This window comes from Melanaphis sacchari, unplaced genomic scaffold, assembly GCF_002803265.2.
Source record: "Melanaphis sacchari strain LSU unplaced genomic scaffold, SCAv2.0 Contig1_pilon_pilon, whole genome shotgun sequence".
Taxonomy (NCBI): Eukaryota; Metazoa; Arthropoda; class Insecta; order Hemiptera; family Aphididae; genus Melanaphis; species Melanaphis sacchari.
The window spans coordinates 290,873-307,203 of record NW_020270976.1 but is presented as its reverse complement, the minus strand read 5'-3'; the positions used below and the strand labels follow the sequence as shown (position 1 = coordinate 307,203).

At 26.6% G+C, this 16,331-nt stretch overlaps 1 protein-coding gene across 1 annotated transcript in view; it reads right to left on the bottom strand.

The window, feature by feature from the left end:
• The window catches only part of LOC112593091 (small conductance calcium-activated potassium channel protein-like), a 100,604-nt gene that overhangs the window by 12,809 nt on the left and 71,464 nt on the right, over nucleotides 1-16,331 (bottom strand). The window contains exon 3 of the mRNA XM_025337358.1: nucleotides 2,561-2,731. Coding sequence (XP_025193143.1) covers nucleotides 2,561-2,731 — 171 coding nt within the window. The remainder of the gene's footprint in view (nucleotides 1-2,560; nucleotides 2,732-16,331) is intronic.

The window sequence follows — 16,331 nt, the reverse complement described above, 5'->3', positions numbered from 1 at the left end:
ATATATGTACCTACAAATATTATATACTTAATAAATTGTAATTAATACAATAATTAATCGTACGAGTAGGTATGATATTATGTTAATTAATGATTTTCCGATTGTATGGATATTTGTCCTATTTACCTATTTACCTTAAAAAGATATTATTTGCATTAAAATGGTTCATCTATTCTAAAAATTGCTGAAGCTTTTTTGTCGATTCTACTAAAGGTTTCACTAGGTGTTCCAAACGATTTGTTGGAGCTTTAGCAAAGCGTCTATAAATAGGATAAGAGTTCAGCTATATGTGCGCGTATTTGTATGTACGGGTGGAAGAGTAAAGCAGATTTTTCGACCTTAATCCAGTATACACACGCATGATCTTAAGTAAATTGTGAGGAAATCGAGACGCAAAACGAAAATCCCCAATATTCTAGCAGTGATTACCTACGAAGGGGTGGAAAAAAATTGAATCAGTTTAAAAAAGAATAAGTAAAGATTTTTTCTGTTCTTTTATAAAAGATACATTTTGCATAAATCCATTTTTTTTTTTTTTTTACTGAACTTTAATGAAGTATTTAATATAGTGCATATATTATATGATGTTATATTGTACTCCACGCTTTATATTTCAATTTAAGGACGAAATTATAAATTATAAACACACGGAATGCGAATATTAATAATATGCATAATATTAAATTGGTTATTTGAATATACGGCGTGACGCATGCATGTATAAAACAAAATTAACGAGTATTTCAAACGATTACCTTATAGTTAATTTTGGATTTGCTTGTACAGAATAAAATATATTTATTTTGAAATTAATTTTTGTTACATGTAAAATAGTAAATATTTTAAAATAAAAGGGAGAAATAAAACAGATACCTAAAAAATGGTTAAATTTAGGTATGATATTGATAAAAATCTTTATATTCTTATAGAAAACTATATGATGATGATAAATACCAACAATATAGATCAACATAATAATGTAATGTATTTAAATATAAATATTTGAAGTAAATTGAAGATAAAACTTATTAGAACTTATTATCATTCAACCATTCAATGATTTAAAAATATCAGAAATAAATTATTGGTTTTATTTTTGAAATTATATACCATATTCTAACGTTGAGAATAATATTTGTTTAAGTTTAAAACGAAATACTAATTTTAGTATACCGAAAATAACAAATATATTATGCGTAGTTTTTTATATTATAAGTAATTAGTTATAAATTATTTATAAACCAAACAAATATTGTAAAATCAAAAATATTTAAATATAATTTGAATAATAATAAAAAAAAAAAATCATAACAATATATTATATTCATTTTAATGCAATATAAATCGGTACTGTGTTTATAGACTTATATAAAAATAGAAGATAAAAAAGTGTAGACATGCACTTTACATTTTGAAATAGTCGTAACAAAATGTACTAGAAATTGACAGTCAATTTGTACGATAAAATTGATTGTGATATGGATAACTTAAATAGTCAATTTCGAATAAAGGATATCAATAGCAATACTGTAAATCATTGTAATAGCATTAATATTTATGTACACGGTGTATTGGTGTGGGTTATCGTATGACATGCAGTATAATCGATTGCTTAATGTTCACATATAAGTAGTGACTCCGGATGTATTTCAAAACTTAATATTATATACATACTGTATGCGTTGTTGTCATTTGGTAAGCGACGAGGGGATATTATAGGGAAACCGATAAATATTAAACTTTTATTCGGATTACATGACATCGAATGATAATACTATAATGCTTTAACCGAATGTATAAACAACATATTATTTCATACCGTGCACTGAATGCGTGGTTTCGTCTATGTTTCAATAATTATTTAAGACTTAAACCGATATTGTGGGTGTTTTGGTTCGAATCCGAATCTGAAAACTATCATACTGTAGTATTTCCCAAGTCGCCTTTCTCACATCCCACGCCGTACGGCCGTCGGAGACGGAGCCAGAAAGAATATAAAACCTTACACAACACAGATGATGATTATTTGCGGTTTAATGATAGAATGTTGTCGGAATAATGTTTTCAGAACGGCCGAACGGACTACATTTGTCTTGCATTGTTTTCTTTTTCTTTTTTTCTTCTTTTTTTTTTTTTTATACTCCCACAAAGAACATTTATCATTTTTATGGTCAGATATTTTCAAGTCCATTAATATCGTGCTTGTGTGGTGGAAGAAAATTAGGTTTTTAAATGTGTTAAAGGAAATAATAAAAAGAGGGCCTCGCAGAGTTTGGGTTATTTTATGTGATACTCGCTGGCAGTTGTACGTATCAAACGTGCTGTCTTGTAATACATTCCCCGCACTGTAAATACGAAGATATTTATTATCGTACATTTGTACGATAATATTATCTGTAGGACTACTGAGATGTGGAAAATATTATGTAGTCAAATCTCGCGCGTTGTTCTATAGTATATCTATAAGTACCTACTAACCGGAGGGGGCAATTGTCTGCAACGTATTATAATATATACACTAATATAATTAGAAGGTTACAAGTACAACATAGGTAGTTACCTTGCACACCAACCCGGTACGTTCTTCGGTGTAGCGGGGATAGTCGGAATGTATGCTAACCAATGCTATGCCGGCTTCCTCGCCCACTACGCCGCTATCGCCTCGGCCACCAGAACCGCTAACCTTCATCCCACTAGTGATCGACAATGTCGATGACGTGTGCTTTCGCAGCTGTAACAGACAATAAAATAAATATAAAAAATAGGATAATAATAATTATTTTATGAGTAAAAATTAAAATAGTGTGGTAGTCAATCTATACACCTTCTAATAAAAAAAAAATTTTAAATTATTATGTCGACATTTTTCAATCAAAATTACTAAGTACTCGATCATGAAAACAAGTAATGAAAAATTGTATATTTTGTAAATTTGTGTGGCTTAATTATAGTATCTTATGAAAACATTTGTATACATATAACACATATATTTTGAAACTAAGTAGTAATGTTATCAGTTTCTGGAGGAAGAAGACTGAGGCCCTAGGTTTTTAAAATTTCAGGAAAATGCTCTCGGCGTTTTATGATCATTACACAAGCTATGTGAAATTGTGAAAATATGGTTATTTGTAAGAAGATTGCTATAAAAGTCTAAAATGTTAGTTTTATAGGTGTAAACCTATGGCATCAGTATCATATCAAACTTATATGGGATTTCAATTTAAGCCTCGCATAAAACAAATGATCATCCCTAAAAACAAAATTCTGGCTCCAATACTTAGTGCACGCATTTAAAACTTATATAAATGCAGTACATATATCTAATTTCGATTATATTTTAAGTTATTTTCTCATATAATGTTCGACAAAAATTTAGAAAAAAATAATATGTTTTCTAAATTGACGTTTGAAACGTAAGTGGTGTCGCGATTTTTTAAATCAAATAAAATATCAAGCTAATAGAAAGTGTCATCAATGGGTGACTTCTTTCTTCAAAAAATTATGACCTGTTAACTCTTAACACATATTCTTATCGTTGTAAATATAATTTGATACAGATTGTTTATTACATGTAAAAAAAAAAAAGTGTTTATTAAGCTGGTCAACCAAAGTTCAAAAATACCTACATTAGAATATTGTTTTATCGATTAAGTACATAATATATTAGTCGAACAATCAGTTTGTTGTCGAAATTATTATTTGATAGGTTATTTATATTATTTAGCATGGAATAGACGGAAATCAATATGGTATGCATGATACTAGAAAAGTGTATATTATTATTTTTAACGACACGCGACCGAGCTATAAAGATTTTTTTCAACAATTTTTAAGCATATATAATATATATAAATATAAAATAACTTAAATAAAAAAATAAATACAACAAGCATACTGTTATAATATGTGCAGATAAAGCATTATAATAAAAAAGAAAATTAAATATGCGAATTGTTGACAATAAAAAATTGCCATGCTTTTTTGCCAATACATAATTTTTAGTGTATTAATTACATGTATAGTATTGTTAGTGTAGCATTAAAAAAAAAAAAAAAAAAATTAAATGCCTTTATAGAGTATACGCATAAATACGAATGCTTGTATACTGCTAACATATATTATATACACTATGATTCTTCGTCAATGTATCATACTTACACGTTTAGGTTTTAAAAAAAGCTCTAACGCATCGGGTTTTAAATGCATTAAAATAAAAATAATTTTATTTATAGGAAAATGTTGATTAACAAATGCAATCATAATAATTATCATAATTTTCAAAACGTAAAAAAATATAGTTTTGGTATTGTTTAATGGAAAGACCATCAAGTATATTATATACATTAAACCATGATTTATTCTAGGGCGTTAAGTGTTGGGCGTTACTCTAGAGTCCATCTTGTCAGTTAAATCATTAGTTTTTAAGAGGTCACTCCATAAGAAAAATTTGAGATTTAGGCGTGTGCATTGAACAGCTATATGACAAATGTATCATCGATTATAAATGTAGTGGAATTAGGTGATTTTCATTAATAATAGCAACAAAATCATTATAGAAACTTAATTCTACTCAGTATCAGACTGTACGTATATTTATTTACAAACTAAATTTTTGCTAACAGAAAACTCCATTAGTTTTATTATCATCCACAAAGAAATAATTTTTCTCAAATTGGTGAATTAGTAAATTAAAAAAATATATATTTATATTATATGTCTTTAAAGTTAAATAATTTTTAATTTAATCATTTTTCCATCGTCATACGATTACATTAAAGTCAACAAAATGTGTATTATTATATTGAAATAAAACTCACGAGTGGAAAAGAAAAATCAATAGAATCATACTAAATTTGAAACTTGGGCAAAATATCGGAGCAATTATGGTATCTGGAGAACGTAATCTGAATATTGAAAATTTGAAATATATTTCTCAATGGCATCATCAAGAAAGGATCTTTTGATAAGACATTTTAATTTATAAATAAATTATTTCTAAAGAACACTTATTAATTTTATTTTTTTTATTTTGGACACTGTTAAAATGCTCATTATAAAAATTAAGATTAATACAATTTTCATTTTGATGAGAATAATAATACGAGTATGATTATGCACTATTTATACATCACATAATTTTAATAATACATGTGTTATGTAATAGATACTCGGTTAGTCTGTTTTGAATAAAAAAATAAATGGTATATACATAATTTTTATTATATAATTATGTAAAAATCTAAATATTAATATAATTTTTCCAATAACTAATAATGCATTGTAAGCAGCAGTAAGTATATTATAAGATTTATAAGGCGAAAATGTGTTAAACAAAATGTGAATTAATTAAAGTATTAAACTTGAGTACAATTGTGAACTTAAAATTCTGGTAAGTTTGATAAGTACTAACATTTTTGAGAAGTTTCCACCTTAAACGTGTTCATAAAATACAGCGGGCATTAAAATAAATGACAAGTAAAAGAATAGAAATCCAAACTTTTCAGGCTCTTTAATCTTCTATTTATAAATTATCTACCTTATTACGTTTCAATTAACACAATGATGAATAGTATAATTATGCAAAATCGTATTAAAATTTTTTCAAAGAAATGTTTTTTTTTTGAGAGAGTCAGACAGATTATTTATTAAGTTATAATATGTAACCGTATCAATAGGTTATGGATTTAACATATGGTACTTACAGTAGGTACTTAAAAATGATAATTTTCTAGAATTTACTGAAGTTATTGAGAAACCAGTGGAAATATAGAATAAAAGTTTTAAAGAAATGTTTTTAATAATATCCCGGAAAACAGAATTTGGTTAGAAATTATAGTTTTTACATCACGATCAATTGACATTGATTTTAGCTTTAAAATATTAATAAATTTATTAGCGATTTATACTTATATCTAACTTTAATTGTATCTCTTATTTTTGGTATCAATACTGATATTATAAAATTCAAGTATATTCAGTCATGTATTTTTAAATTGCATAAAATAAACACAATTGGTTTTGTGGAATTTAGTTAAGTGTAAAATGTTTTGTTTTCCAAAAACTTTTTTTTTTTTAACCTCCAATTACTATTTTGAAAATAATTGTGAATCTTTACATTTAAAATCTCAAATCATCAACTAAATTCAATTTTAAAAATAAAAAAATGAAGTATTTTAACTACTTTAAAATGATACGCGAAAAAACCTACATCACTGTAAGACCAATTATTTTAGAACCTAAAACAATGAACATGTAGCTATAATGAAATGATAAGAATATTATTTAAATTAAAATTGTATGTTAAATTTATAGCACCTACTGGTTAACTATAATAATATATTAGTAATGAATACTAATGATTTTAAAACATAAGCTAATTGCTTATTTTAATTTATTATCGGGGCTATTCGATTTTAACGGATATTTCAATTCTTTTCAGACAATGCAAAAACCTATCTGGATGCAAGACAGTAGCGAAATGTGGAGGTGGACCAAATAACCATACTCGCGGCATCCAGAGCGCCAGTATGATTTATGGTCGGTTTTATGTAAATTTCTTGATTCCTTGTATTTTTCCACTAGTTTTGCTTTATTGAATAATATTTGGCCTTTGTTTCTTTCTTTTGGATAATCGAATAACGATGGTAAAAAATTCAAACCTCTGATTATAATACATAATATACTATAGGTACTTGTAAACATTTTAAAATTAAAATATTAACGTACAAATAAATTTTAACTATTAAGCTTGACATATTTTTGTATAGGTTTTTAATTCATAATATTATTCAAGCACGATATTTGATTTATCGCTAAGAAATTACATAATTACATATTTTTTTTTTTTTTTTTTTTTAATGCAGTTTATGTATATTAATAGTTATAATTCATTGCAAAATTATACAAAATGTTATATCAGTTTGTACATAATATTTTAATATTACTTAGCATCCAATCTAATGTAACTCTAAAATGATTATACTAAATACATGAAATTTGTGGTAAAACGGTCGTGGCGTAGAAGCAGTTTAACAACTTAACTGTGTACGTCTGGATTTATTAACTACTCCGCCCCTCGATTACACGAGCTTGGTTTCATTGTTATCATTTTATATCACAAAATATAATATAATTATAATAATAATAATGTAAACATTTTTATTATAATTGAAATTAAATTAAATGATAACATGTATTTGGTTCTCGTCGTTAATTCGTTTATCATTGTCAAATCATTATTGCCGTCGTGTCCATAATATTACTATAATACGACACCGTTTTTTTGATATATTATTATAATATGTTAGTATAGTGTATAAATATGATTTAAAACTGAAACATATATTACACAGTATATTAAACTATGTTTTTATACCAGAGATGAGAAAGTGACTCAATTAGTTGTAACTGGTTATATAAGTTACACTAAAATTGTGTATCTTATTACAAGATACTTTGGACATTTATAACTGGTTATAAGCCGCTTGTTAATTATTTAAATTTCTTTTATTCGAAAAAATAACGTTACTGTTTATATTTATTTGTGTAGTTATTACTTTATTTTGCTTTTAAATTTATTTGAAGAGTTTGCGACAAAAAAATGTATTATTTATTACGTTTTAACTGTTCCAACTCTTATAGTTTAAAAATATAATCTATTAATACCCAATTAAAATGAGAAAATGTGGTAAATAATTTTTATCTGTGTTGCTTAATAAATATACATAAATTATGAAGTATATGTATTTTTCAATATAATATTACGTTAATTATTTTATATTTTACTTCTTTATAAACAATTACATTATTTCTATTAAACGTAATTAAATAAAAAATATTCAATAGTATATTTTAATAGTCATTAATAGTATGAAAATTAATTAAATTAAATTATATACATAAATAGTATAAACTATATTACACATAATATAGATGAAGTATTTACATATGGTATTGTTAACTTGATTTAATATAATTATTACTAATATAATATATTTATTTATTAGTTAAACAGAAACAAATATAGGTAAAAGTAAATGGTGAGAATACGAGAGTATTATATTATTATAGTATTATATTAATATTATTTTTTTTATTATATATTATATCATAAAATTCATACGGCTACCGGAAAATAATTTTTCAAATATATGGTTAAACGGTAATTATAGTATTTTATACTATTCATAAAAAATAAATTGGTTTTATAAATGTTTGTCTTCTTATATTTTCATTCTGTTACTATTATTATTATTATTTATTATATAACTGTTATTCATAATATTATTTACTTATTGTATTAATAATACAGATTATAAGTTATTCAAATAAAAAATAGAATTTATTGAGTTTATTTTAAAAATTAATCTGTATTAATGTTTAATTAAATAGCAAATAATAAGTTTTAATAAGCTTACTTGGGTATTCACCATGAAATGTTAATAATGCTCTTTTAGAATATATCAAACCTTTTAATTAAAAGAGAACGTCTTAACTGTACCTAATGCTTATGGTTTTATGAACCATATAATAAAACTACTTTATAATCTATTATGTTGGTTAGTGAATAATGTTATATTAATCGTATTAGGATTTGTTAGCTTTTAAAAATAATATTTTCTATCAATGTTTAAATTTGTATAAAATTTCAACACTCAAATACTAAAATAATGTTATCAAGGAATGATTGTATACAGAAACCACAATGTATTTGTTTTATTGTGCTATTTTATTGAACCTTGAGTAAGAATTGTATGTTTTTATTTTTCTTCTTACAAAAGAAAACGATTTGTAAGTGTTTAGTGGGATTTCAAAAGGTCCGGTAAGTGGAGCGGAGATATCAAAATCCGTTTATGGGAAGTTGGTATTGTCGGAATGAGAAAAAAGACGGTTTGGCATACAAGACGTAATGGAGGGGTTTCATCTTATTGGTCAATTGTACTCGACTCTGATATTAAATAATATTTCCCGTCTATTCACATTATTTCCAGCTGATATTTGTTTTATTTTGAATTAAATTATCTGAAATCATCGAGTTATTCTACTCGCATCATTCATCACATCGATCCATTGAGTAGAAAAATAAATAAAATTATTCTATTCTAGTCTGGAAATTTTAAACCATTTTGTAAATAAAATTCTGATTGTTTTGCAGACAAACTTTGTACAAAACAATCTACATATTTTTTGTGTAGTTATACGGAACATTATATACTCGTAAAATGTGTATGTTAAAACGTGTAACTCATGTAAGCATGTATAAGATGCGTATGCACGTATAGGAGTGTGTTTGAGAATATGTAATATGGAATATATAAAATAATTCTTATAAATAATACAATGAGTTAAAATATAGATATGATATTTTTGTGTAGGCTTATTTCACGGTGTTATAGGTAAAACGTTGTGTTAAGGGTGAAGAGGAGGGTGAAAACCATTATTTTGAGGGACCAGGAAACTAGTATAAGACTAGGAGGATGGGCAGCAGAATTGTATGGCCAAGAAAACAAGGTCGGCATATTGTGCGCCGTTGCGGAATGAGATAAATTCGATGGTACGAGATGAAGACAAAAAAAAACCGAGGAAATATAATGCGCAGAGAACAACAGCAAATAGACTGGAGAGTTTAAATAACACGGAAAACAAGCTAACAAATATGCTGTCATGGTTGCTAACTAAGAAATGGTTGGGAAAGCATGAATGCTTTAAACGAATTTGCTACAGCCTATAGTAATAGCTCGTCGTTTAGGGTCAAATCTAAACAACACTAGTCAAAACGCATCGTTTAACACGACTATTTAATCAACGTTTAAAAATTATTTTAAACAAAATATGATAAAAAGCTCACGATTAAAAAATAATCATCAATCGTCTTATGGTTAATATATTTCCATCATTATCATAATTTAATTTGTATTGATAAAATGGTGAGAAAGTGGATGTTGATGAAATAGTCTTCCAAGTAAAAAATAATAAACTTATCTGACATAGTCATTAGATGGCGTTAGAAACCTTTCAAACTCTTGATACATTTAACATTGGAAGAAGGTTAATTTATAAATATCTTATTGGCATAAAAATAATATTATATTAAAATTAACATTTCAAAGTCGTAGTAAAAAAAAATAATATTATAAATAAGTGATAAAATTTCCAAAAGTTATGAATATGAATTTTCTCGTTTGTAATAAATAATTATCCTGTTCAGTTTTAATATGATTACATAATAAAATGTAAATAAACGATAAAGTGTTAGTATTAATTGTACACAATAAATACAAATGGATGGATTTTATATTAAAAGTTACAATTTGGCAGATGCTTTTTCGAGATTTGATTAGCTTTTTTATTGGAACGATTCCAAAATGTGTGTAACAAGAACTTCGAGCCAACAATGAAAGTTTTTTATTGCCATTTAATTATACCAAGGAAAATATTTTTACTCATTGAGATTTAGTTTCGTTGAATTATCCATGCATAAATTGTAATCAAGATGCATGACGATTGTATGTATTACGCCTGTTTTTGTAAGAGAAACATTTATTTTACATTATTTTTATACACAAACCTATAAAAAATTAGTTACATTAATTACAATTTTCATTTTATCACATTTTTTATTGTAGATTTTGAGCAAAGATCCAATAAAATTGTTATAACCTTAATCTGTGAATATATTTTTAGGTAAATAAATCAGGTACTTATAAAATTAAATGTATGAAATGTACAAGAAAATTATATAAAATATGTATGGAATCTAAATGTACATTTTCAGATTTACTCAATGTTTTCTTAATTTAATTTTTATATGAAAATACCGAACAACAGTGGAAATTAAGAAAAAAAAATAACAGAGATATTGTGGTTTTTACTAAGTGGAGCTCACATTTGTTTTTACATTGCTTTTAAATTCATTATTGCAGAACAATTTTATTCTGTGCCTAATTTTTTATAGACAAATATTATTATTATGATATTAACTAGAAATTACTATAAACCATACGGTAAGTATTCACTATTTATAAAGTGACTGAAATTATTATTTTTTTTTTTTTAACTTTATTCCTTTATTCATTAATTATTCTTTATCACGTGTGATTACGTAAAAGGAATATAGTGAGACATATTTTTTAAATTTAAAATTATTATTTTTTTTTTATAAGATAAATTATTAATTTATCTTTTTAGGTTAACATTGCATATTATTAAGCGATATTATTAATTTTAATTGTGTTTTAAAATTTAACAGTTTATTATAATAAATAAATAAAAGAAATAAGCTACCTATATTAATCTAATTAAATTCGATGGATTGAAAATTAAATATCTTTAATTACCTTTTTTTTTTATATACATAAAAAAGAAATGACAATATTAAAGCCATTAACCTATTTAATTTCCACGTCATGTATATTTTTATGTTACTAGTAATAACTTTATTAATAAAGATATATAAAATGTATCTTTATTCATTCCCTTTAGTAGTGTTAAGGACTGAAGTCAAGTTTTAAACAAAGTAAACTACTATTTTATGCTGTTCAATTAATAATACTTGAATAATAAGTGTTCTTAAGATTAAAAAAAAAAAAACTTAACCAACTAATGTTACTAATATTGAAAATAATGATTCTTAGCTTAAAACAGATACAATTTCGACAAAATTATATATTTTTACGAAAAAAAACTATTTTAATTCAAAATATTTTGTTATTTTGTTGTAACTTAAAAATATAATAATTGCAGTTATTTTTTACGACTTTATCGTTATTTTTATTATAATTTTTCTACGAAATGAAATGAAAAACAAAAATAAAACTTATTTTATATTATTTATACATCTATACTACGAACCTATTTACATTATTATAATATTATGTAGCTTCTGATAAATTCTATGCTACTTATGATGTTTTAGATAAAAATGTGTTAACTGTCCAAATTAAGAAAATTATTATGTTAAATAATCCTAATAATAATAAAAATAAAATAAAACAATAATAATTATTATAAATTATGTTGATTCACATATTATTTCAATTAGCATAATTTTTCGTGTACAACGATTCATTTATTTATCCAAGATGAATTATTATTCTCGAAACATAAACAACAAAAATAAGTTCCTAGAATAAAAAGAAAAATTAAAAAATACATTTAAATTACAGTGCCTAGAACTAAAGACAATTATTGTGTATATTATTATTTTTAAAATCTTCTTAGAATTACTTGAACATTTTTTATACACTTTAATACATATACTGTTACAGTATTTGAATACATCCTGGATATTAAATTTAATAAATTTTGTTAAATACTATTTTGGAGGGTTCCATCGTCATGTGCTTCTTGTATTATTTTATGCTATGTGTATGTGTATGTAAGCTTTCGCTTTTACTCATTGTATATAATAAATTATAGATTGTAAATTTTCTCAGTAAAAAAAAAAAAAAGAAAATACAATACTATTAAGTTGCTTAGAGATTTTTTTTTTTTTTAAATTTTAGTAACTTTGCCATTTTGGTGTATTTTTATACATGTACGATGAATTAGGTTGACTTTATTAAGTATAAATTGGATTTTATATTATTTTCAGTAAAAATTTGTCCAATTATAAGTATTATTGGTAAAACAATTTCTATAAAAAATAAAAATAGATATATACTAAACATTGTTAATTTAATAGGTTCTTAATACATAATTATAAATATAATAATAAAAATAAAAATTGAATATTTAAATATTAAAAATTAGTAAGCAAGTGATTACTAATTAATTACTAATAGGTTTATAAATAATATTAGTTGTATTAGTTAATTTGATATACAGGATAACCATGAATTATTCAGAAATTATTGAAATCACAATTATTTTTGAAATAAGTAATAAGTGAGATCTAATGAAATATAGTTGGCAGTTTCCCTTATGTTTAAAAAATGTATTAATATTATCAGGGCAATCTCCAATGTTATTAATAACAATAATAATAATTTAGATCGTGAAAAATACATTTGATTACAGCTCTTTTGAAAAAAAAAAAAAATAATAAAAAAACGTTTGACTGTCAACTTACATCATACTATATTAGTATTTGATTTGATTTCGTTTTTTTTGGAAAATAGAAAAAAAGACGAAAACATTGCGCTTAATTTGAAAACAATATTGTAGGCATTCCAAAGTGTTCAGAGCGTGTTACGCGTAGGTACTCGCGATTTTCGTCGAGCTACAGGGATAAAATCTGTCGGTATAGCTAGGTAACACACGTGTCATCGACCACATCGGTGTGTTCACGCACATCTTAATGATAATCGTGTGAAAACTACGGGGGGGATTACTTTATGAAGTGCTGCTGCCGATGCACCGAGTCTGTATAGACGGTATACGTCCGTAAGTGCCGTTCAAACGCGGAGGAACGGTCGTCGCAGAAATCGCGAGTGGGTTATACACGACTCGTACAACGCACATGTATAATATATTGTGCCAAAACCGCGGCGTGTGACGTATCAATATCTATAGGTATGTATAAATAGGTTTAATCGCAATCTTACTCATCGAGAGAATAACAGTATAGGTACGTTCGCGAGCATATACCTATAGGGTATTATAAATTACAATATACGCGCGGGCATAATGCGTGACGCACGATGGGTGCCAAAATAATTATACGGAACAAGACGAGACGCGATGATGATAATATATATTGAAATATTGCGAGCCTCCTTTTATGTTGTTCAACTCGGGTGTGCGTAATGCGGGTCCATCAAGACGACAAGGAGCCGGGGCGGCGGCGGCGGCGGCACGATGGATTGCAAGTGCGCCCACCCACACATCCACACGCCCACACGCCGCACAAACCCCCCCCCCTCGCGCCGCGTGTACGCGTATACGTTATGACGGCGACGGAGAGGTCGTGTCGCGGGTAGTTTGTGGCGGGCCGGCGGTGGTTTACATCAAAGTTCACCGAGGCTCGACGTATTCGAATTGACGGCGTCAGACAGACACTCGCTGGCCCCTCCGTCTTCGTGCGTGCAACGCGTATTATTATTATAACGAGCCGCGGCGGTTCCCTTTATTGCGTCTGCCGCGCGTCGTCCCTTGTGCGCACTTCCACTCGCAAAACATCCGCGGAAGTAGCAGCGCCGCTGTGCCGAAAATCCTACGGCGTTCCACCGGGCTTGGCCAACCGGTCGTTTGTTAACCGACAATAACGTTGTGCAGATCATCGTTTGTATTTTAATAGTATAATAATATGTATTATGGCGCCCGGGGACGTGTTGTAATGGTTATTATCGTCGAGCCACTTCCGCGCGCTATAGTCGCTGATCAAATAAACCGTGACCTGCACTGTGTATTATACAACACGCGTATACAACACATCGCAATTATACCGACCGCGTTATACCGCGGTAACCTCCGTCGTCCACCGCAACGTTGACGCGCGTGTTGCCAGTTCACCGCTCGGGAAGTACCTACGATGTGGGAGGACAACGCGCTGAAGTGACTAGTGACTATACGTACACCGTGGTACAGTCGGCATTAAAATATGAAACATTGGTCGACGTTGTTTTTTGAACGACATACGAATTTATCGATGAAAAACATATCATTTAATATCGTCGCGTTATATATTATTGTGATGGTCAATAAACACGATACCGATTATTTATTGACTATAGATACTCATTATAGAGTTAGCGAAAATCCGTAAGAAATCATACCAGTAAATTATATTTGTACTTCATTTTCATTTCGTGAAATAATTGGGTATTTGACATTTTTGTCTTAATCCACTAGATCAAATAATCAAATATAAAATAAAATGAATGATATAATTTTTAGAAAACTACAAATATTAATTTTAAGTTTAATTTATAAATAAACTGCAGTACTATATAACTTGAATTATCTTATGCTAAAAAAATTGAGGATTATACTATTCATAACTTAAGCATATGCCGCAATGCGAATTTTAGAGAGAGAAAAATGTCGGAAATAATTCTTGGCTTAAAACTTTTATTTAGTTTATATATTTAATGTTTAAACAAATGGGATTTAAACATTTATTTGCTTATTTTATAATAGTACGTATAAATGGATTACGTTTGCAATTTTACTGATATAAATTAATATTTAGGTATATTAAAAAAAAAAGTAAATCCTGATAGTTTAACAACTAAAAATGTTACTTTTCAAGTTAAACTCATATGATAAAATATGAGTAGTTGAATGCATAGGTGCATTTAAAAAAATATTTATTGTAAGTTTATTTTTTTACATGATAATGCTGCAACTAAGAAAAATATAAAAAAAAGAAAAAAAACATTTTACCTCCAGTTTTATAGTAGTTTATGTATTATACATATATTTATGTAAATTTGTCTCATGATCCCGTGAAAGTTATAAAAAACGCAACTCTTACTGCCGGGGGCATTTTAGAACGATCTATAAATTGAATTGAAATGAGATAAAATATTAGCTGAAAATGGCTCGAATAAATAAAGTTAGGTATACGAGTATTGTAGGTATGTACTGTAGTGGAGAAAAAAAAATTCGTATACGATACATTCTAAATGTTAAATGTCTCCACTATAATATGCCATTAACTCACGGAGTTATGAAATACATTTTTGTCCAACGTGATATTATTATTTTTAATATAAATAAAAACTTTTATCACAAAATGAATAATTTTTAATTTTTCAATGACATATGTCGGATCTTTCAAAATAGACATTTATTAACAAATACCTATATCATATTATATGAATTCAGTTTAGAACACTTGACAGCAGATTACGCAACAGTGGTACGGGTAGTAAGGGAAGAATTTTCTACTAAAGCTGATAAATATTTATTTTTTCCTAGTTTGTGTGTCAAATGCAATTATATAATATGCAATGACACACACACATACACGTATAAATAAATATACCAAATATTAGGTAATTAGTTTTAAAAAATGTATTTTTTTTTTTTTACTTTTAAATTAGGTCAAAATACATGCCTATGGATTTGATATATTTTAACCGCATGAAAAGATTTAGACAAGAACTAAGTAAGTAAATATATAAGTCAAAATTGCTCAGAAGTTTAATACATGGAGTGTTTGTACAACTTTAAGTTTCCTTTCTGTGGTATATAATGAATAATGATTGTTTGTATCAAAAATTAGTCATGGATAAAAAAAAAAAATAATAGTAATATGATACAGACATTAATATTAAATGTAATTGGTACTTTACAAAAAATATTATTTCTTTAAAATTAATGTTTATCTATATTTATAAATAATAATAATTGTATTTTGTTAAGTAAGCGTTAAACAAAATTTAGGT